Below are 24,497 nucleotides of genomic sequence, written 5' to 3'. Positions count from 1 at the left end.
ACAGGTGGATGCCAATGCATAACAGTTGTTCTTTGTGGTAGTAAATAAAAATTACTGTAGTGCCAGTTTCAAGCTGCTGGAAAGAGTAAATTCCTTTCTTAGAAGCGAAAACAGAACCAACAGATATAAGTAGATAATAACCCTGCGTCGGGAATAAAAACTGCACAGCACATGAATGAGGCATTACCATCTCTCTACCAGCCTATTGCTTGGATAGGGTAAACTTTTGACCAGTTACCAAAGGGAGGAATCTTGCTTCACTGTCTTAACTAGAGACGCTCTTTAATACGGAAGTTTTTCTTTCCTTGTTTTTTTCATCCGTAGGTTAAGCTTTCGGAGGGAACACACACAACACATACAATAGACTTCTCGATGAAGAAATTGGGCTTTAAGCCTAGATTTGCTTTAATTATATTTCAAAGCCAAAATGGGAGGACATAAAAACAACAGACTGAATGAAAACATGTACAGGAAAAAGAAAAGAGACATAAGAGAAGATATATTCGTTTCTATTCACTTTTCCTATGTTTCCATGTATGTCAATGGAGTCTACTTTATACATATCTTTTATGTGATACTTTTTCAAAAGAGTTAGTTAAACATTGTTAGCGACTTGTTATGTGATACTTTTTCTAAAGAGTTAGTTAAACATTGTTAGCGACTTGATCAATAAACTAAATAATGTATTGATGAAATGACGTGCTCGTGTTGAATAAAAAAACTGACAGATAAGCGTCTCTTTCCAGAAGAACTCTACCTAAAGCGTATTCTGACCATTCTAACACAAACATAAATACACGCTTGACAAGGGTTGCTCTTTTGTTGCCACAAACAACTAGTTGATACTTTAATTTTTTTAGCAACTTAATTGATCCATGGTGCATCATTGTAATCATTCATGAACTATCACAGTATGCAATTATGCATTCGATAAACAAACAAGACCCATTAGGTTAGTGCGATTCCATCGAATATTACCTATACAAGTCATACATGCATGCACCCTCATATTTCAGGAATAGAGAGATACTCAAAACGAGGGAAAACGCTTTCTTGGTAAGTCTTTACTAATCGTACGGTTTCGTGGAGGTAGACATTGACTATAAGTCTGTAATCACTCAAATGAGTTGGACAAGAACATGGGAATACATGAAAAGTATTTCTGAGTGAGAAAATGAGAACATACATGAAGAAGGTATAAGGTTTCAACATGACTTGGAAAGTAAAATAATAGAAGCCATGAAATTAACATCAAATACCACTTCAGCTGATTAGAGATGTCGTAGGTCCTTTCTTTTGCTCATATATCCTTCACGGTTTTTGACATCAAGTCATACAGAGCGAATCCACCCCAATGGCAGCCAGGCATTTTTGCAGCCATCTTCTCCAACTCACTCTGAAATTTTCGATGCCTTTGTAAAGAACATAAATATAGATGCCCCTAAAAGGGATACATTGCATTCATAAAAGGAAATACTCAGCTGAAAGTTTCAAAGATAAATTTATTCAGTATGCACTACTAACCCGCGAAACAGTATAAAGCTGCGTTGACTCATAGCCATCTTGTGCACTAGAATATAGTTGATGGATTTCTTTTGTCTCAAGATTGCATTTCATATGGAAAAAAGCCGTTGGTCTAACATTTAACCCCCTTTGTGATATGCCAATAAAGACAGCATTGCTCTAGAATTAATAAGAAAAAATTCATTGTCAGAAATGGAGTGAAACTGCCTACTGTCTCCAGCTACAAGTAACAAGAAACATGTAATCGCACACAAATAAGGCAGTTCTATTTAGAGCATAACAGCAAGAAAGTAGAGTAACATGTAGCAACTAAGTCGTGTAACTTACAAGAGAAGAAGCAGGTACTCCAATTTCTTCAACTACTTCCCTTATAATGCTGTCAAACATCTCCTGAGAAACCTTTCTATTTATAACCGCAGATTCTGACATGCTTCCCTCATGTTGATGGGATGAAATTCCAACCTCTCCAGGCTGCAGGCCAATAAAGTAAATGTTCGGCCTGTAAACTCAACACTCAATTGAATTTATTAGAGAACAACCTAAAATGGCTTTTAAGTAACACTTGAACTACATGAATCTCAAGTCATCTAATGTTTAATCGATATAATGTTGGAGTGACTGCTGCTAGGTCCCAAATAACAAGACCTAAACAGGTTGACAGAAAATTCTCAAACCGTGAACCCCAGAATGCCCATGCTGCAAAGCATGACAACTATACTAGCACTCAGTGGAGATGCAGGTTTGACGACTTTCTAGATTATATGATAGCTGTCAAAGTAGGAAAATGTAACTTATTACTAGATTTTTGTACCATCAATGAGAATGCAAAGTGGTTGTAATTAGTATTTTTTTCAAATTTCACATGAGATACCTCTGGATGGCCTCCTGGAAAAACAAAGTATCCAGGAAATTCCCCTACATTATGGCTTCTTTGCAATACAAGAATATTTCTATCGGCAGTCTCTACGACTGCACCATTCCCCAATGGATTTGAGGTATGTTGACAACGTTTGGAGTCGTCTGAAAAATAACATTCAAAAATGAGTGTAAAGATTGTTCTAAGCAAGAAAGCTAATTGCACACTAGGCAAGGACAATCTAAAGAGACTCCAAAGCAGAAATGCAGAAAACAAAAAGAACAGCAGATAAACTGGGTTAATCTTTTCCCTCAGGCCCCTCTATGTAGTATCTAGAAAACCACATGATTACAAGCACAGTAACATAAACTGAAGTAGAGACTTAAGTGCTTGTAACTACCTTCAGAAGGAACAAGAAACTTCTCCCACGAAGCACTTAAATTTGTCCCCACAAATGTTCTGTAAAACAAGTATAAGTAATTAACCGTTAGACCGGTGATGCTAATTTGACTCTAAACTTTTACAAATTCCGGAAGCAACTTGAGTTATCTTGTGGTCCACACCATTAGAGGTAATCAGTTGCACATTTCAGAAAAATAATAATTCAACGACAGGCTGGTTAGCACTTAATTTAGTTCCCCTAGCGAACCACCTCAATTGAGGCCAAGATCATTCCAAACTCAAATAAGCTGCCTGAAAATGATAGAAAACTAGCGCCCTGCTTGCAAGTTACACGCGCTGAATAACATGGCACCCCAATGACCCTTGGGTCATGGCTTTCACCCCAAAAGGTTCACCACCCCGAGTAACTACTTATACTCAAACTTTTTACAGTTAGATTAGAGAGCACCAAGCAAACCTGTAATCTGTTAAACCTAAGTTTAGACATACAACAGTGTGTTGGTTGGGATCATCCATGTCGTGCACCGCATGACCTCCATACTGCAGAATGTGTAAACAAACAAATGCCAAGAATTAATACAGGTAAAAATATTAAATTCCACATCTCAACTCAGAATTTATAAGTAAATTCAAAACCTACATACTCTAAACTTTGTTCCATTGAATAAGGATGGTTTTTGCTGAAGGCGTTGATCCCAAATCTGACCCCAAAATTTAAATAAAATAAAATAAAACGATTAGAATCATTATAAACTTCAGAAAAAAAAAGAGATTAAAATCGAAACGAGTTGACTTGCGAAATTACCTCCAGTATGGATTCTTCTAGGTTAAGGTCAGAATGTGGAATTCTATCATGAGTTGAACTGAAATCCACCAAAACCTTCATACAATTTACTTTAGAGATCTCATATTCACTAGCAGGGAAAAAAAACAAAAAAAAAATGTAAAGTATAAACCTGAGATGGGGATAGACCAAACGGGCATTTTAACAGAAGTTTGTAAGGGGGAGGATAAGGATTGCTAATGGCCTCCGCATCACTAACTTGTTCTGATTTCTCCATTTATGAAATCGCAAAGTTTCAGTCTTTTTCTCATTTCGGAAAAAAAAAATATAGCAAAATAACTAGTCAGAAGGTACGGGTACGGGTAAAAACCGTATTTTGAGTTGATAGTGCAGAGTCAGACCAACTCCTCGCCGACTTGCAAAGCTACCTGGTAGGGGTGTAAATAATACCCGAAAATACTTGGTCTGCCTGTATCCGTCCGAGCCTGCCTGTACCCGAAATAGCCCAAAGCCTGTTATGGCCCGTCACGGACCACCCGGTCTGGCCTGGATTAATTTATTGGGAGGTCTCGGACTTTGCGATTAATTATGATGCCCGGCCTGAAAACCTTCTATGTGCCATTAATCATTTAATATTCTCTTAAAAGACTTAAAAGTTACAATTTTATAATTGTCAATTTTGTGTCAAGAAAAATAAAATATATAATTGTTTTTTACTTATAATTAACCTTTTCAAAACATTAATGGTAATATATTTTCTTATTAGAAAGTTTATTGTACTCTAATTAATTATTTATTATAGGCTAAAATTAAATATTTGTCAGTGTAATTTAAATATAAAATAATACTATCACTTATGATATGCGATGTTGGAAAGGAAAGGATATTGTATTTAATGCCGTTCATTTGAAAATTTAAACTTAAAAAAAAAAAAATCAAAATAGTGGCCTGTCCGGCCCGATCTAGCCTGCCCGTATAAAAAGCGGGTTTTGGGCGGTCTTTGGGTAGCAAATTATCTATTTGTGCCCGGCCTGTCCGGCCTGAATTTGTTTACGGGCTCACAAATATTAAGCCTGGCCTGCCCGGCCTGTCTTAGTTTTTGGATCGGGCGGCCCGGCCTGCCCGAATTTACACCCCTACTACCTGGTGGTTTGTTTTCTAGATAAACATGTGAATGGAATATCCGCAGCTCGAACATTTTATGATTTAGCAGTATCACGACAAACCACGTTATTTAATATCACAAGTTCACAGCGAACCAAGTTATTATGGCATGCTGCACGACATGGGGATGGTACCAATTCATGTCTGGATGAGGAACATGTATAGGAAGTAGGAACCAAGTTATTATGGCATGCTGCACGACGTGGAGATGGTACCAATTCATGTCTGGATGAGGAACATGTATAGGAAGTAAAGAGATAGTATGTGTCAACTTTATAGCAGCATACAACACATAGACTATATATGATTTTAACCTACTACAAAGAGTCAAGAAATTCAAATTCATGGCCGCCTAGTATTCCGTGTCAATTTGACATGCTTTGAAGTCAAAATTCCAAAGTTAGTCTTCTGCAAGCTCATGGGCTGCTTCCTTTCCACGATCAAAATCTTGTTCTATTTACAAATATATGTTCCTTCTGACAAACTTAGAACCATAGTAGCCGTCGTATATTTACTGAAAATGCTCAAGAGATGGATTTGTCCCTCTTATGAAACTACCATCATTGGCTGTAGTTTTACGGTACCCCCATTTTATATACAGTGGAACAAATCCTTCAACACAAGGTAAGCCGCGAGTGAGGGGTCGGCTTCAGATTAAATGGCATAAATTGGATTGATATCCGAATCAGAAATTTCTGATTGATTCCATGAGAGATTGGACATACTCCTCCTTGAGTATTTTTCTTTCTTCCGAATTGTTCGATTTCGCTTGGACTTCACCACACAATATGTCATGGTCCCAAGAACGCTTGCCATGATAACTCCTCCGACGACTGTAATTAGGATTGCTGCCCACTGATAGCGGCGCCCTGTTACTATATAGGCAGATGCAATAAATGCCACTGTAGTACACACAGAAGCTAACCACATCATTTTGTTAATCACTTCTACAACCCGTCTCTCTGATTTTGTCTCTCCTCTAACCAATGTGATCTGAACCACCACAACAGCTAAGGATGTAAAGAGTGCAACAGCATTAAATATGAAAAAGATCTTGAATGAAGGCTTGGCCACTGCTACTGCCATCCCAGTGTCATCGTCCCCACCAGGTACTGTGAAGATTGCCGCAAAAGCCACTGTCGCAAAAAGCACTGCCACCACTGTTACAGAATTGGTGGCATTATTGATTCCTTCCCTATGCAATTTCCTCAGCTCCTTGGCGATTCCATGCACGTTTTTGTTAGTTTTCCTAGTTTGCTCGAGTTGAATATGGACATCCTTCTTGATCTGTGTTACTGTTTTCCTCAGCTCGTCCCTTGGCTGGTTAAGGTCATTTGCCTTGACTGCACCGTAACGAGACAAGCATTCCTTTATCTCTGATGATTCTTCAGACAAAGGGAGTTGTTCGACAATGTCAAGGGCTGTCTTGTGATCTCTGGTAAGTGCATTCACATTGGTGTCTGGGAGACGTAATAGCTCGTGCACAATCTGCAAGAGCAACAGAGATTTGAAGATCAATTACTATAAAACTAAATCAACATGATAAAGTTATTAGACTGTAAATTCCATAACTATGAAAAGTGTGGTAAATAAACACTGTCATCAAAATTCTGCAAGCAATCCTAAACTCCTGAAACAGTGATATCTTAAGTAGATTTAATGATGCATGCAAAACAGGCTGAAACCATCTTAATGAAATGATAACTCTGCTTTTTACAAGTTTGCATTGTTGTGGAGAGAGAACTTTATACCTCCGCCCGCTTTTTCCTTGTCGCTACGTGTAAAGCTGTGTTGCCGAACTTGTCTGGAAGCATCACAATTGCAGCATCAGCATTCAAAAGCAACCTCACCACTTCACAGCTAACTCCTTTTACAGCCATATGTAATGAGGTCTGCCCTTTTTTATCAGTCCTTCGAGCCAACTGAGGATCCCTATCGAGCAATATTTTTGCAATCTCAGTATGCCCTTGTCGTGCAGCTAGATGTAAGGCATTTTTCCCATTTGATCTTGAGCTCTCCACCAAGCTAGAATCTTTAGATAACAATTCGTTAACTACAACTGTATGACCCCTTGTTGCTGCAGATATAAGAGGTGTTGCATTTGATGGTCCCACTGTTTTGCTTAATCCTGGATCAAAATCTAATAGTACCTGCACAATGGCTATATATGAAAAGTCAGGGCAATTGAACTCTCCCCTACTACTTAAGTTCAGATATCAATTGTATTCGAAATCATACCTTTTCATCAAAGGGCCATCTTAAGAAGTTAAGTCTCATAGCAACTATCGACATTCTATACCATAAGTGCACTCCCAATACAAACCCAAATTTGCTTAATAAAACTAGGTATTACCTTAAAAGCTGAGAATACTCAAATACACATAAATAAAAATAGAACATTAGCACCTAATTGATCGAATCAAAATTGACTTGTTACCTTGATGACCTTGACTAGCAGCTATATGTAATGCATCAAAACCAGACTTGTTCTTCGTGGCTATACTTTCCTTAGTAGAATACTGCAACAATTCCTTAACAACATCAAGATGCCCCTTTTCCGCGGCAGTAAACAATGGCGTCTCCCCCAATTCATTCAGCTCGTTCACAATGGCTAACCTAATTTCTGCAACCTCAGCATCAAAATCAGCCCCACTTAGCGTACCAACCATTTGAGCATTAATATCATGTAAAATTTGTTGAACTGCCATTAAATCTCCTCTCTGTGCAGCTAAATGTAATTCTGTATCGTTATGGCGTCCCGTCACCTGTTTTACGTATTTCTTCTTCGCCGATTGATCCATTCTCTTACCTGAATACGATAAAACCAGAGCCGGGGCAGCTGAAGCTGTTGGGGACGGCGTTGGAGAATACTCGGAAAAATGATTAGGACTCATTCTCGGATTCATTGATGTCCGGGTTCTTAACGGGCTAAATCCTTGTTCTAAATCCCTCTCACCTCTTTCATTAACAGCCATATTTATAAAACGATCAAAGGAAACAACCCCCTTGAAAAATATTCAAAATTATGAAAATCCTAAAAGTTATGCATGCACCTTCTCCAATTCAAACCTATCTGTGTAAACAGATGGGAAACCCTATAAATTAATCATTTTTGACATAAATTAGGGTTTCGGTGAATGGAGAAGGTGGTAATAAGGATTTGAGTACGGAAAAGATTTTTTTTTGTTCTTTCATTTTCTCTTCATTTCTTTCTCTCTTTTCTTAGTTCCCTCTTTCCCCAATAATCTGGCTTGATAACGTACTAAGGTAAGCCGGATATAATCGTATACAACGCCTCCAAACGAGCGGTAAAAGCTACGAGATTCAAATATGATCTAAGGTGTCAGTAATAGAGAGGTGCGACTATCTTAACTACGGTACACCTTAAAGGATAAAATGATGAATCGACTAATTAATCTTTCAAAAGTTGGTTTGTTTTGGTTTATCTAGTTGGCTAGCTAGGGATAAAGAGGATTTTTTTCTGGGAGTCCAATTCCATTTTGGGATATCTGTACAAATTATGATCTTATGTGAGTTACCTGGATAGTTTTTTCTTTTTTTTTTTGAGCCGCAAAGAAAATATTTTATTGAATGAAAATGGGGGAGTACAAAAGAATTATATCATCCTGAGAAAGAAAAAGAAAAAAGGGTCGGAAGGAAAACATGTCAATGATCAAAAACAGAAAACAGATTAAGGAGGGTCAGAATACATCATATACCAATTCTAAACTACCAAGCTGAAAAACACCTCTTCGAAATCTTTGAAGACCAAAACCCATTGCAAAAGCGCGTACTTAACCATATGAATAACATTCTCAACAGTTTGTCTCTTAAAAATAAAAACGCGAGCATTACGTTTCTTTCATACAGGGGCGGAGCCAAGGGTTGACTAACCCTGTGTTAGAGCATTGCTCGGTTGAACCCACCAAGCGTTGGTATGTCAAGTTTGATTGTCATATTTTAGTATCAAAACTCAATTAGAGTCGCTTGATTAAATGTACTAGAGCCAACTTCGTTTAGGTTAGACCAAAAAATCTAGGAATGCTGAGAATACAAGTATTACCTTGAAGACCTGAAGAACGTGAAGACATATCAACTACAATGAAGACATCATCCTTCCGCTTGAGGTTAGTGATACTGACTTGACTTGTTTCCATCCCTATCGTTGCTTTCAAGTCGTTTAAGATTGAAAACATAACATGCGAGGTTATATTTAATATTCGAGTATTAGACTTGGTCATTTCATTATGATTAAGGTGTCAAGGAAGAATATTTGATTACGAAGTATAATGTTTATCTTTTGAACTTCGTAAATGCGACATCGACATAATATATGTAACTCGTTACTTGATTGCATAGTGGATATAGTTGTGATTTCATCCTATGAAACTATGTTTAATTACATATGTTTGAAGGAAGTACATATACAGAACTTGTTTCGTAATTGAAAGGAAATCAATAGGCATTTTGTTCCGGTTTTCATTGAAGATCTATTGGATGACCAATTCGAACCTATGTAAGAAATTTGGTAGAACCGATCTTGACTTATGTTGAGAGTTATGGTAAAACCTATCTTTACCTAGTTTGGGATGTACGGTAGAACAAATTTTGACTTATGTTGAGAGTTTTGGTAAAACCGATCCTTACTTATATTGGGATACATGGTAGAACCAACCCTAGATATTAATTACTGGGATTCATGGTAGAACCGATCCTTACCTATATTGGGATATATGGTAGAACAGATCCTAGCTATTGGTGTGAGTCATGGTAGAACCGATCCCTACATATATTGGGAGACTTGGTAGAACTGATCTTAACCTATGTTCGGAGTCATGGTAGAACCGGTCCCAAGAGCAAAACCGATCTTCTATTTTCACATATTACTTTACTGTTTAGTGTGAGTTTGGAATTAGGGTTTTCTAAATAGGAAATATCTAGATGACGACATAATTTGAACATGGGTATAATTCTTATCTTTTATTGTTCAATGATATTCCTTGATACTAAAGGTGATCCCAAGCCGAAATATTGAGAATCTTTTAATTAAGATTTTCGATTATATGTTTTTGATTTTCTAGCAATCAAAACATATCTCTTAGAAAGTTATATTATTTAAGTGCTAAACTAAAATTAGATATTTTTTAATGGGATATTTCAGAATTACAGGTTAGATATTAATTGGAAATATGAAAACCGAAATTAGGTACTTATTGTATATCTTGAGAATATTTTCAGTTTTGAAATTTCCTTGTTGTCCAAACAACCTTGGTTGAGTTTGCATTTCTTGCAAACTATCCAAAGAGCCTGGAAAACTTCATTTGTGTTGTTTCTGGTGGAGCCATCTATCCGGATAGGAAAGTACTCTAATTAGGCGAAATCTCTTACGACCGCTCGTTTAAAGACTTATGTGGGATCAAGAAGCTCTACGAGTACCGTTGGTTGGGAGCTAGATAATTGCATTGTTATTTTAGTTTTCGATTATTGATTTGATTGACTAACGGTTGTTGAAACTCTGATTGCACCTAGTTTGATTATTCTTAAGAGACTTCTCTACTAACATAAGGGTCACTCAAACTAGATCAAAGTATTAACGAGATCTTTAGAATTTTTCTTAGATCTAAAGAAAACTTGTGATCATAAGTGGATTCAATTTGTGTTGTGCAGGTTCAAAAGAATGCAATTGAAGATTTGGAGATAAGAAGACTTTTCTTATTGGTTTTCTTATCTCGTGATTTGTGCAGACATCTTGATCAGCTGGGATCTGACTTAGATGTGATTTATCTTTGATAGATTGACCATATAGTCATTTAGATCGGCAACTATGATTTGATGGTATTTTTCAATATCTGAATCTGATAGTTATGAATTTGAATCTAAGTTACTAATGTGGATTGATCTTACCCGACAAAGGAGTGTATTAGTTTAAATGGAATTTGTCAAAACTCAATGAATCTTTTTCTAAAAGATTATTGGAGTAGTTACCAAACAACTTTGTTCCTTTATTGTTTGGAAGACGATCAAAAGGAGTTGAGTGCTTAAGATCTTTACACCGGTAAAGTAACTTAAGATAGTGATTTATGTATTGACCAAACGGTCATAGACGTATGGATACTGAAGGAACTAAGTATCTAGGGGTAGATTACTTGGTCTCAACTATACGAAGTTGGATTTGTTCTTTGTATAACGACGTAATTTTGAGAGCATTCAAAACTGGACTAGGTCCCGGGGTTTTTCTGCATTTACAGTTTCATCGTTAACAAAATCTTGTTGTGTCATTTACTTTACTTCCGCATTATAATTGTTTTATTATAATAAAGTAAATAACACTTATAGGTTAATCGGTCTTGTACCGTAACTATTGCCAAGTGAATATTTTGAACTTGTATTCTCTCGACTTTGTCCATAAACGACCACTCAAGGTATCAGACTTATAGGTTGAAACGGAAAGATCGTGGTGTACATGGGTACTCTCGTCATTTCATTTGGTATTAGAGCAGGTAAACACGAAAAGATCTAAAAATCTATGTTTGGTGTGATCCAACCTATAAGATTTGAATCGAATGAATGATTCGGTTAACTTAACACAAGACATCAAGAGTTTTGAATTAACACTTGATGATGGCATCCCATTTGAATAAATATTTGAAGACGGTCATGAAATCATCTCGAGAGAATCTACTAGACAAGTTCATCTTGTTAATAATGTAGAAATTATTGATAACTGAGAATCACGCCTAGAAAAACAGTTGGGTGAAATTTCCGATGATAGTGACTCAGATATTGATCGATATGTGGATGAGGATATCTCATTTACTCTAAGATACTAGATCCTTTGAAAACTTTTGATCTCATACCCCTTTATGTCGACAGAACAATAAGTTGAGAAAAGTTTCCCAAGGACATTATAGTGGTTTTCGCATCACTAAATCTCTTCTTGAAGATGGTACCAAAGATTTAAATTCAAACAAACTTGAATGTGAAAATCTTCGGAGAGATCTCTTTTTGTCGGAAAAAAACTTGCTGAAACTGAAGAAAGAATTAACTCTCAACAAAAGAGTTTTCAAGAGAAAGAAGGTGCATATCTCTCTCGAGAAAAACACCTTGAGTCTGATCTGGCAAGTGCCCTTGATAAAATCAAGATGTTGGAAGAAGAAAATTTGAACCTGAAAAAGTCTAATGAAAGCTCAAACAAGTTAACCTCAATGTTCTAAGCAAGTAGAAATCATCGTGATACACGAGGACTGTGCTATAAGGGAATAAATGCTTCAAATATTAGCAAAGAGGTAAAATTTGTCAAAGCTACAAATTCTTCTCAACCAGAGGCTCCCACTGATGTCAAAGATGCTCATATTTCTTGTAAAGAAGTAAAGCCTGTCTAGCCTAAGAATTGTGTTCAACCAGGCACGTCAAGTGTAACCATCAAGGGAAGCACTTCTGCTAATGTCAAGAAAGTAACAATGCCGAACAAAGATGGGGAAAACAAAACTCGTCAAGCTCCTTATGCAAGAGGATCCACAAAAAGGTAAAAATTCCAATGAAAGCTCAAATGAAATGGCTAAGTTTACTCCCATAAAGAACTCGTATCACTATTGTCCAACGTTTAGACAAAAGAATTATTATAATGATAATTCAAGTATTGTCTATCGCTCGACAAGGTCATCTCATAAAAGATCCAATTATAGAAAGGGAAGCACTTCTGCTAATGTCAAGAAAGTAACAATGTCGAACAAAGATGGGAAAAACAAAACTCGTCAAGCTCCTTATGCAAGAGGATCCACAAAAATGTAAAAAGTCCAATGAAAGCTCAAATGAATTGGCTAAGTTTACTCCCCTAAAGAACTCAGATCACTATTTTCCAACGTTTAGGCAAAAGAATTATTATAATGATAATTCAAGTATTGTCTATCGGTCGACAAGGTCATCTCATAAAAGATCCAATTATAGAAAGAGAGATGACTTTGTAAATGAAAAGACTATATCTGATGTTCCAAATTGGAGAAAGGTTGTTTTGTAAAGTATCCAAAAGGGCAGTCATTCTAATGGTATGGAGGAGAAAGTCGCTCTTGCGAAATCCATTTATATTCGGGTCTCGATGTCCTCCATATCCAAGGAGGGACCAAAAATTCACAAGAATGACACTCATTTGATAAATGTTGATAACAATTTTTATGAGAATCTTCTTGAAAGACTAAGGAAAGACATCTTGTTATCTAAAGTCTTTTGTACGAATAAATGGTGTGATAATGACATTCTTCATCACAAGCACGATAAGAAATACAAGAGATGGAACAAGAGAAAGCAAACCAAGCAAGAGGTCAAGAATGATGATTCTGTCTTAGTCACATGTGACGAACAAGACAAGGCTCACCTTAATACAACCTAGTTGTGTTGGAATGTGCATGCTGATAGACACATTTATGTGTCCGATTTGTCTCAATTTTATATATTGTTAGTTCTCAATTTTTATACTTATTATGATGTTTTATGTGTGTAGGTATTTTTGGAGAAATCGCCTCGAAAAATTACTAGGCACCCGCAAAAAGTATTAAAGGCACCCCAACTTTAGATAAGGGCACCCCCAGAAATGTGTAAACCCCTAGCAGAGTTGATACCCCAGAAAATTTTATATTTGCAACCCAAAATTACTTCTTATAGCCCACAAATTGCTATTCTCACCCCAAGAACCGTTATTTGTACCCCCAATTGCTAAAGGCACCCCTGGACTGGATAAGGGACACGCATCTTCAACCATTTGAATTTCTGAATTTTGTCGGGAAAAATTAGGGTTTGAACTGCAGAAATTAGGGTTAGTGATTTGAAGGGGTTGTAAAGGGACCTAATCGCTGAAACTTGATTGGTTTGTTTTAATGGGATAGACAGAGTTGGTAATGGTCTTGGATTGGTGTAAAATTGACTGGAATATCGAGATTAAGATAAACATCTTTTGGCAGGAAAATCTTGTTTGAAAATTTGTCACCTACGTATTTTTCTGTTTGGACGAAGGGTTTTAACGAGATTTAATCGCTCAATTGAATTTGTACCAGCCTGTTACATCAAAACATGGATGATAAGTGTGTTGGAATCGTTAGAATAGGGATGTTCATGTGATTTTGAAGTAAAACAGAGAAGGATATATACTGTGGAGTTATTCTTGGGATTTCAGGTTAAATTTGGAAGGATTGCGTGTGTCTGCAAGAGTTTGACTTTGTCTAGAACGTGCTTAGCTTGCTGGGGAAGAGTTTAACATAAACAGACGTGTGAAAGATAAAAAAAATGGAAAGAAAATATTCACGTATCTGCACCGAGTAAAGGAAGAATTTCGAGAGTTATCACAAAGATTTCTTGAGCATTTTGAGTATATAAGGGCATGTTGGGGTCTAGAGATCAAGATATCAAGAGTTTCAGGATTGTTCTTCTGCAGCTGCAAGAAGAAGAACACGAAGAACAACACCTGCCCAAAACAGTCCTCAGAAACAGTCGCTATAAACATAACTTGTGTAACTTTTTACATTTTCAATTGCGAAAGACTTTTAGCAACTGAACTCGTCTTGGTAGATGGATACTTTCAGCAACTAAAAATCGTTGTAAGCAAATTTAATTAGTTTTAATACAATGAATAATCAATTTTTCTTTAGTTTTCGAATAATGAGTAGCTAAACTTATTTTCTAGGGTTTTGGAAGAAGCTATTTCTCTATGAGTAATTCTTAGTGATTAATTTCTTTGACATATTTACTCTATGTTTGTGCTTTTAATTTATTGAAAAAAATCTCTTCTTTATATGCTTCATAATAATTGTTTTGGGTAGTTTTTAAGCTACCGATCTTTTATAAGCGAAGGAAAATTAGGCTTTAGATTAACGACGAAAGTCATACAAAAGGAGGTTGTAAGTTATATCCTCTAAAGCATGAGATTAGGTTCTAAATTGCTTTAAGTAAATTAGGAGTATTGTGTCAAAGTTATTATTAATGAGTTTACAAACTGTAGATGGGGAAAAACGATTTGCTGGTTTTTTAAGGAATTGAGGAGACGACTGTACAGAGGAGACTCCTCGAACCGAGAGAAATGTTAAACCTCACACAGATGCACCACTGCAAAGGGGGTGCTTTAGATTCGAGAGATCAATCTATAGTACTCCGGCCTAAATCAAGACAATGACCGTTCCAGAGTAAATTCGGTCACAAGAGAGGATGGGTTGATCTGTAGGAGGGAAGCTGAGAAATATGTGGAATCAATGGTAATCAAATATTGTGGGTGTGTGAATTATGAATATGAAAGCTCTGAGTGATTGAAATTGCTCAATTTATAGTAGTTGCTCAATTGATGAGTTGATGATCTCGTGTTGTCAGTTTGACGTGAGATTGATGATACTGATGATGCCGATAATTCAATCATGATTCAGAGACTTATTTATATTGCTGGAATTTTAGACATCATGATTTCATGAAGCGTGACAGTTGATGGAATCAAGGAGTGGGGAAGTGGAGATCGTGTTTGAAACCAGTTGCTCAACGTGTGGAGACTTGGTCGATTTTCCACCCACTACCTCGTGAATTCCTTCAACTGATTGCACGACTTTCTCACATTCCATCGTGTGTTTGAACACACGTGCCGTAGACCGCCAGACCAAAACCCTAAGTGATATCCCCCAAGTGACACGATTGACGTCTCGTGGTTTGTTAGTCAATTGATGACTTCGTTGTTTAATGGGACGATGAGTCCGTGTAGTTTTTGAATTGAACATGATGTTCTGAAACTCATGAATTAAACATGTCATGAGACAGAGGTATAGTTCTTACGATGAAGTGAGCAAGTATTGCTCATTCGATGGATCATTGAATATTGATTGTTGAACCAATATTCCTTGGTTTGAGCAAATATTTATCATCTGAGCAAGTGTTGCCCATGTGATGAATTGTTGAATATTTGATCGTCTGAGCATGTGTTGCTCATCTGATGGATTATTGGCAGCGTACCAAAAATATTAGTTAGAATACTGGTCGTTGAACCGAGCATAATTAATAAAATTAATGATCATGAGGCCGTCGTAAAATTATTAAGGTTGGAATCTGGAATGATGATCCTTGGATTCAGAAACCCTAATTTGATCAATTGATGATCAATTCATGGTTCGTCAGAAGTTTAAACATGGGACGAAGGAGGGAGCGACTACATGGGACCGTGGATCAACCATGTAGTGTCCATATGCTCACGTGTGCAAATACGAAGAACTCCTTGTAGAGTTGACGATTTGTTGGTGAAAGAATGATTAAATGTTGGTTTAATCATTTATTCAAAAATGCTCGTCTGAGCCTTAGGTAAGAAAACCTAATTAATTATGACGAGGCGAGGGACCGACCATGGAGTCATGAAACCGGACCTGGGTTGTCACGTTACCGCCTGACGATAACTTTATGAAAATCCAAAGTGTTTGGAAGAGTTTTGGACCTAATACGAGCAATTGTGCAAATTAGGTCAAAACTGTGAAAATTGATGGGACCGGCTTCCGTGAGCCAAAGATCCAATCTTGGTCGGTCAAGATAGCGTGTTCGTGACCCCAAGGCGTCCGCGTCTCAGTCCTGCGAATTTTGATATTTTTTGGCTTGCAATTGAGCATCCATTCGAGAAAATATGCCAAAATTAGGGTTTCGACGAAACTGAGGAAAACACCATGAGATGATGAAAAATAATTATAAAATAAGGAATGAGGAGGCGTGGGACCGCCTTGGTCAAGGCATGGTCGGACGGTCGTGACCACGGTCCGTGGTGCCTTTTCCTTAATTTTATAATATTTTGATGATTTTATGAAAAATTCATGAATTTTGAGAAAATTGATGAATTTAGGGAGTTTCCGTGAATTGAAGGAGTTTTCATGAGTTCATGGAAGCAAAATATTAAAATAATAAAAAAACACGGGCGTGTGGGACCATGGAGGCATGGCCGGCCGGCTATGTACCGGTCTCACGAGTTTTTCATAATTTTTTAATATTTTTTAGGTATTTTTTATGATTTGAGGAAATTTTTCCTAATTTGAGAGAAATACCATAAAATCACGGGCGTGTGGGACCGGCTAGGGCATGGCCGGCAGGCTAGTGGCCCGGTCCCAAAATTTTTTCATAATTTTATTTTATTTATTATTATATGATGATTTGTGCAAAAATACCATGAAAATCAAGGAGTTTTTTCATGAAATTAGAGAGATAATAATAATAATAAAATAATAAGGAACCGTGGGGTGGGCCGGTTGGGACCAAGGCATGGCAGGTTGGCCAATGGTCACGCCCCACACTCCTTTCCTTAATTTTATATTATTTTTTATGGATTTATGGAAGTACCATGAAACCGAGGAGTTTCCTCGAGACGAAGGAGATTTGATAAAATGAGAGAATTTTCATCAAATCATGGAAAATAATTAAAATGCATTAAAAATATAAAACTGGCGTGGGATTGACCATGACACTGTCGTTCGGTCGTGTGTCCGTGCTCCCAGCACCCTGGTCAATATTTTTAATTATTTATTATTTTATTCTCTATTTTGTATAGGTTCATCATTTCGTTGTATTTTTGAAATACTCGTTCGTGTGGTGACTGTTAGTGTATCATCGTCGAATACACCTTCACCATTTGAATCGGGGCTTACTTAGAGGTAGCTCAGACGCCCGGTTTGTTGATTATTTATTACTAATTGTAGAATTCGGTGGAGAATAATTCACAAAACTGAGCAATAAGATGTTTATTATTAATTCATAAGATCAGCTGAGGATTCGACTACGAATTCAGAATAATAAAGTGAGCATTACCATTCCATGGGATCGTAGATTCGACCATAGAATCAGAGTAATTAAGATTTATCTATTACCATTTATGAGACCAGTTGTGGATTCGATCATGAAATCGGAGTAATGAGATAATATAGTTATTGCTATTCTATGAGATCAAGTTGTGGATTCGATCATAGAATCAGAACAATTGTTTATTGACATTCCATGGGACCAGTCGTGGATTCGACCATGGAATATGAGCCATTATTTTTTCCATTCCATGGGACCAGTCGTGGATTCGACCATCGAATAGGAGCAATAATAGATTATTCTGAGAATTCAGTAGTGAATGTCACAGCATAATTAATCTTAATTAGGAATAATTAACTTTGTGGCTCTATACTAGCAGAGCAAGCTGTCTAGGAGCATTAATTATCTCGATTTGAGCTTGTCGGTAAGTCATATCCTTTATATAGTCAGGGTAAACTTGTTGTTTGTTCCTGAAGACGTTATCGCTCTATAATAGCAGAGCAAGCTGTCTAGGAGACGTTCATCTCGTGATACTATATAGAAACAATCATTGAAAGTATTCAATATTCATGAGATATGCCGTTGTCCAATCGTGAGACTACATATATACATGCACTCTGAGAGAAAATACTCTCCGTTGAGAATTCGATGAGAGAGCCGTGTCTGGATACTCACGTCTGATTGCTGAATCAGAGCTTCGTATGATTATGAGTTTAATATTTTAGCCTTTGTCGAAAATCCACCATCTACATTAAGTCCCATGCTTACTGAGGAAAGTTGTGTTCCTCAGTCAGCATTAAATTGGGATTTTCCGGCCATAAATAATAATACCAGTAATTGAACTTAGTCGAGTTGAGACGTTACCAGATTTAGAGAGCATGAGCAAACCACGACTTGATAAAGGCTTCAATGTCATGATTGGAGCGTAGTTTGATGAGCATAAATTAGTGTTGAACCGCTGGTTTGGACGACGAGTTCGTGGTCGGTTAGGATTCGCGGGTCGGGCCCAATAAGGAAATCCTTAGAAAATTAGGTTTTGGAAATAAAATTGATATAAAAGGGATTAATCCTTCTTTTTTTTTTTCAACTCCACGACCAGATCTTCATCAACTCTCCATCTTCGCGAGCAGGAGAAGTTGAGTTTCCGCCGCCGCTCGATCCACCTGTCGCCGCCGGTCGCCGTCGTTGCCGCCGTCAGCCAATTTCCGGCCGACGCTCCCAGGTACGTTTTTTTTTTATGTTTGCTGATTCTAAGACCTTCATGAATTGTTCATGCCTTGATCAAGATGAAATTATATACATGTGTACATATTAGTGTGAGTTTTATGAAAAAAAACCCTCGTTTTTGAAAACGTATGTTCGTTCGATCGTTAGTTTTGAAAACTAACTATAATCCCTGATTTTCGAGATAGATTTTTTTTTTAAATATGAACTAGGTCCAGTGATAAAACTTAGTGTATGAGCCTTCATGTATACCAAGGTTTTATCATAAAAGGAGTAAATTTTCACGAAATCGAAATAATCCTTCGAAAAGACAAATTACGACGACTCGAAGGAAAATTCGTATGATGAAATTGTGTCCAGTGATAAAATTTTGCTTATGAGCTTTCATGTAAATACAAAACTTTATCATATGTATGAGATGTGAGCTTTCACAATGTTTTTGAAATAAACCTTCGTTTTAAAGACAAATAATGACGATACGAAGGAAAAATAGTTTTTTTTTATATATATATGCAGCCGTGACATATATTGTGCAAAATATGATGATATATTTTATTTGCATGAGTTTTTTTCGTTAGATAAAATCCTTGAGAATTTATGTATGCAAGTTGCATTAATTGCTGTTTTTTCGAAAAATCAAAACGTGGGTTTTGAGGAACTTCGAAGATAGACAATATATTTATGATAGAATATTTATTGTTATGAACTTCATAGGTCAGTTGTGTGAATGTTCACATTATGAAAATTGTGTCCGTGATTTTATGAAAAATCAGTTTCGAAATTAATAAAGTTTCGTTCGTTTTTGCAGTTTTCGAAGAGACGAACGATTTTGAGGTGTTAACTCTACCGTTACTATCACTATTGTTAGTGGAAGTACAAAAGGTAAGAGTTAAGAGTTACCATTTTTCCGTATTTCCTTGATTCGTGTCTGGACAGCATACTGAAGTAGAATGTGTGGACTTTGCAGTTGTTTTAGCAAAATGACCAATTCCTCAGCCAACGATACTTCAAGGGACGAATCGCATACTGATGATGACATCTCCAGGGATGATGCATGCATGGACGAGACCTCCATTGGTGAAGAAGAGGAGGATGCCACTGGCGTGAAGAACATTCCTAATATAGACGACGCATTCTTTGAGGAGGATCCAAAAGGAGCTGAAGCATATCTCAAATCCCCAGTATATCGTCTTCTGATCAACCCTAGGACTGTGACTCAGAAGAAATTGGTGACCCCGAAGATGGTAATACGGCTTTGTCTCGAACGAGGGCTTTTCCTTGCATCGACCATAGAGTTTAAGCTTTCTCGACGCCCTTTGGAAAAAATTCTGGATGGGCGAGGCATATGTTGGGTTTCCCTCATGTCAGGGCTATGCTCAACCAGGCACAAGTGACGAGAGCTATTCAAGCTTCTGGAGACTTGTCTATTAATCATGATGTGAAAAGTATCGTGGCTTTGCTGGCTCGTTGGTGTGTTCCCACTCACACCTTCATATGTAGATGGGGAGAATTTACTGTTACCTTAGAAGATGTGGCTGCTTTGATGCATCTCCCGATTACAGGTAATTTCTCTGGAGGTCTTTCGGATGAGGAAAAAGTGGTTTTGACACTCTGACAGCTGCGATGGAAGAAGTGAACAAGGCGTCTGGTAGTAAAGGTTGTTATGCCCATTGGTTGACACGTTGGTGGCCAAGAGATGAAGTTTCTGATAGTCCCATCACCGGTATGTTACCTATTGCCGCTTTCTTATGCTTATGGTTATCCAGAGACATATTCGAAGACAGTGGACATTTGTTGAAGCCTTTCGTAATCCCTTTTGCTATTAAGATGGCTCAAGGTGAGCAACTCCCAATAGGTAGCTTATTCCTGGGTTCCTTGTATTCTAACTTAGACTCCTTGGTGTTAGATTCCAGCGTGTCGAATGGCTTCATGAAGATTGAGTGTTATGTTAACACGATGTTTCTTCAAGCTTTGATGTGGGACACTTCAAGAATTATGCGCCTATCCCACGTAATATCCTGCAAGGACCAAATACTGATGCCCGTCACATCTTCGCCGAGAAAGATAATGCCCGAATCATGCGTTGGTCTACAAAGCAGCCTCGGTCTAAAGCACGCCTCATTGATGTGTTGGATGAAGAATCGGAGTTCGACTTTCGTCCGTGGGTGTCGGTTCCTGATTATGTTTCTCAACCAACGACTTTCAATACTGGAGAGAGCACGACTCTGAAATCTGGTGCTAACCCGAATGATGGTGAGAGATCCTTCATGTTGAGCTGTACTCCTGGTCACTTGTTATCCGTTATATGGAGATGCGGAGAGTGGGGTAGAAGAATACAACATTGATAGGGGGCTCGACAAATGGGTATGGATCAATGTGTTCCAACTACCCGGAGAAGGAAACCATCAGTTGATCAGCTTGCGTCTCGTTTAGATCACACTCACGTGGAAGGGAGTAGTTACTGGTTTCCTGGTTCTGATAGATTTGCATATGTAACCCCAGGTTATATAGAATTCTGGCATCAACAATTTGAGAGGTTGCATGAATTCGTGACAGTTAGTCAGCCTCCAGTGAAGATTCCTCCGTCTGCTGAGATGATCTCTGGTCGACCAAGACTGAAGTACCTTTCTGGTGATAAACGAAAATTATCTCCAGGATGTTCTCAAGTAAGATTCTCCACATGTCTTTTATGAAACCATGGTAACTGTATTCTGATCATGTTATTGAATTCTTTACAGGACGGTCGTAGCGTAAGACCTCGAATCCATGCAGATTTTTCAGATATTGGAGAAGTTGTTCACGGCGGAGAAGGAAGGAACAAAAGTTATAAGTTGTTACCTAATACCGTGAAGTCCCCAGTTCGTTCTTTGGTGAGTTCCCAATATTTCTCACCGTGACTTTCATTGCTATTAACATTAGAATCATGAAGCCAATGTTGTTAATTTTGTTGCAGAATTTTACTCCATCAAGTCTTGAAGGTCTTCAATTTTCTGCTACTGAACAAGCAATCGCTGATTTGAGTGACGAAGAAACTGTAAGTATTTCTTCACATGTTCAAATGTGGTGCTTCATAGATGAAAATATTGATTGTAAAGGACGTGTACAGGAGGATGTCGTCATGGAGATGGAGAATTCTGGAACTCAATCATCCTCTGGGAATGGGAATGGAGGTAATTCCCAAGATTCGGAGCCGGATGGAAGTGATGTTCCTCTTGTCGTTGATGTGGACAATTCCAACCCCTTGGACACTTTGGAGACTCCTCAAGTAAGTATATATCCTGTATATTCTTCATAGAAGTATAAAAGTGCTGACTTGTGAATGAATGAATGAGAACCCATGTGAATATATGAAAACTTAGTCGAATTTCGTCGTCAGAAAATTCAGAACCCAGCTTTTTAGTAGAAACGCTGTAGAATCTTCGTCCGGAGTCGGATTTTGATGATCTGCATGTGCAAATTCAAGCCCGGAAAATTTCCAAGCTTTAAAGAAGATTTTTAAGTTTTGAGCACGTTCAGAGCCTGAAAAAGGCGAAATAGTAAACTTCCAGGAGACTTCCAGAACTTTTTCAGATTGCGCATCACTTGATATTTTGGCCACATCTACTCGCTCGTTCATCGGATTGTCATGAAATTTTGACATGTCATAGAGGACATCCATACGAAGAGAATGGAATATGACCCATATCAGATTCCTTGTAGATTGCTCCCAGTTCGTCTCTTAGTACAGGGCAGAGTTCAGTTTCTTCAGACGGACTCATCGTAAAATGTGTTTTCATGACTTTCATGTTATTTGCTCGTGCCTTGAATGTAGTATGATGAACTTTGATAATATTGCCTTGCGGGTATACTGTGTTTCATAATCTCCTTTGGCTTCGTGACTCTAACCTCATGTAATCTTCGTATTAGGTGCTAAATACCGAAGTTGAGGATACTGGAGCCAATGATGACAACTCTAACCCTTTCGAAGTTATTGATGAAGATACAGCCATCACTGCACTTCGAGGCCATGAGAAGGTCGCTGATGATGTTATGGAAAACCATATGGTTGTTGCCTTAGTGATGGAAGAAACCGAGATAGCAGCGGAGAATGCCGAAGGAACTGTTGCTTTGGTCGTGGAAGCTGCTCCAGTGACTGAATCCAACTGCAGGGTTTGCTTCCGATCCTCCCTTTAATACTTCACTCCCGTATCATGAACTGGTCGGTGGATTCAGCGTTCCCATTGGATATGCACGCTTGTACGAGACGATATGGAAGAAGTTTGGCCACATGATCGTTGACAGGAACTCTGGGCGTGCTTATGCTTTAACCATGAAAGTATGCGTTATCTTGCGTGTCATGAGTGATATGCATACGAGACCCAGGAATACCGTGACTCCAGATATACTCTTTGATTGGGAGTTTAACTTGGAGAATTCAGAAAGACTTGGCCTCAACGTGAAATGACTTCGTAAGCTAATAAACGTTATCAAGGATTCATGTGAGAAGAACATACCCTTTCCCAATGATGCTGTGAAGGAGAAAGAGGACAAGATTTCCAAGCTGACCGAGGAGTTGAACAAGGAGAGGGGGCTTTGCAAATCTTGAAGGATGCTGATGAGCGAAAGCCTTTTCTTGCTGATCTCTTGAACTTCTGAACTTCTGAGAGATGTGAGGTTTATACTTGGGTTTTGATATTTAGATGGTTTTGGATTGACTGATGGTTAAGGATTTTCTTGTAGATTTGATAGAGATTTTCTTTTACGAAATATGAACTGAATTTTGATAAATTGCTGAATTCAAATACTGATTGCAAGTATTGCAAATGTTTTGGAGGAATTGAAATACAAATGAAAGAAAATCCTAAATGTTAAATCCAAACGCCATGAATGCTTCGAACGCCCAATACCTTAAATGTCCAATAATTTCAGATAAACGCCTTGAGCCAATTTTCGTGAATTACTGGTAGGGTTCTGCCATCTGTGTTGATCAATTTGTAGTATCCTCCGGCCACGGACTTAGCGACCATGAATGGTCCTTCCCAATTGGAGTTCCTTGTAGAATGAAGACCGCGCTGAACTGCTTTGAGAACCAGGTCCCCTTCATGAAACTTGTTAGGCTTGGTCGATCGTGCCTTGAATATCTTCCGCTGATTCGGAATTCCCTGTTTGACGGAATTCCACGATTGTGGCACATATGGACACTCGCGCGGAAGAGAGTATCCAGCATAGTGTTGATCATGCTTAGCCAGTCTTCAGCAATAAACCTCTCGATGGAGTGACCGATTTGAAGAAGTTCTGAACCCAACCATTGAGTGTAATATTGCTGAGGTGAAGTTACCCACTCGTAGCTTTTGATGACTGCTAAATTGTTCATGGGGAGAAGTCCCTGGACCATAGTAGCGTATTTGAACATTGGTAATATTGGAGCATGAGGAGGAATAAGACTTGCCTGAGCTCGAAACCTTCTGACAAAGGTGTGCGGATTTTCTCCAAGTTCCTGCGTAAGTCCCATCAGAGTTTTTACTTCTTCCAGATGCTCAAACGGTGGTGTGTCCTCTGCTTCGTCTTCCGACTCGGAATCCTTGTCGATGACAGGATGTGTTGAAGGCATCGTTATCCTTCCGGCATGAATCCAAGTTCTTCCAAGGACCATGTCGTATCCAGGGTCTTCCCGGATTATGAAAAACTTGGCCTCAGTGCAGATCAATCTTTCCGTAACTTTGAGAGTGATGAAGCCGTATGCGTCTCTGGAGATTCCTTCGTGGTCCCTAA

General features: G+C 38.0%; 2 protein-coding genes across 2 annotated transcripts; both read right to left on the bottom strand.

Annotated features, from left to right (window-relative positions):
- Positions 1-1,038: 1,038 nt before the first annotated feature.
- LOC113314147 (nudix hydrolase 9-like) lies at positions 1,039-3,892 on the bottom strand. The gene is made up of 9 exons (XM_026562911.1): positions 3,739-3,892; positions 3,588-3,662; positions 3,427-3,483; positions 3,240-3,322; positions 2,781-2,839; positions 2,396-2,544; positions 1,852-1,995; positions 1,525-1,683; positions 1,039-1,396 (listed from the first exon to the last, which is right to left on the bottom strand). The coding sequence occupies exons 1-9, from the start codon at positions 3,841-3,843 to the stop codon at positions 1,301-1,303; spliced, it is 927 nt and encodes a 308-aa protein (XP_026418696.1). The 5' UTR covers positions 3,844-3,892; the 3' UTR covers positions 1,039-1,300.
- Positions 3,893-4,975: 1,083 nt separating this feature from the next.
- Positions 4,976-7,935, bottom strand: LOC113314440 (ankyrin repeat-containing protein ITN1-like). The gene is made up of 3 exons (XM_026563232.1): positions 7,168-7,935; positions 6,482-6,891; positions 4,976-6,218 (listed from the first exon to the last, which is right to left on the bottom strand). The coding sequence occupies exons 1-3, from the start codon at positions 7,703-7,705 to the stop codon at positions 5,385-5,387; spliced, it is 1,782 nt and encodes a 593-aa protein (XP_026419017.1). The 5' UTR covers positions 7,706-7,935; the 3' UTR covers positions 4,976-5,384.
- Between the last annotated feature and the right edge of the window lie 16,562 nt (positions 7,936-24,497).

The sequence above is a fragment of the Papaver somniferum genome, chromosome 9 (assembly GCF_003573695.1).
Source record: "Papaver somniferum cultivar HN1 chromosome 9, ASM357369v1, whole genome shotgun sequence".
Lineage (NCBI taxonomy): Eukaryota > Viridiplantae > Streptophyta > Magnoliopsida > Ranunculales > Papaveraceae > Papaver > Papaver somniferum.
This window is presented reverse-complemented; position numbering and strand designations above follow the sequence as displayed.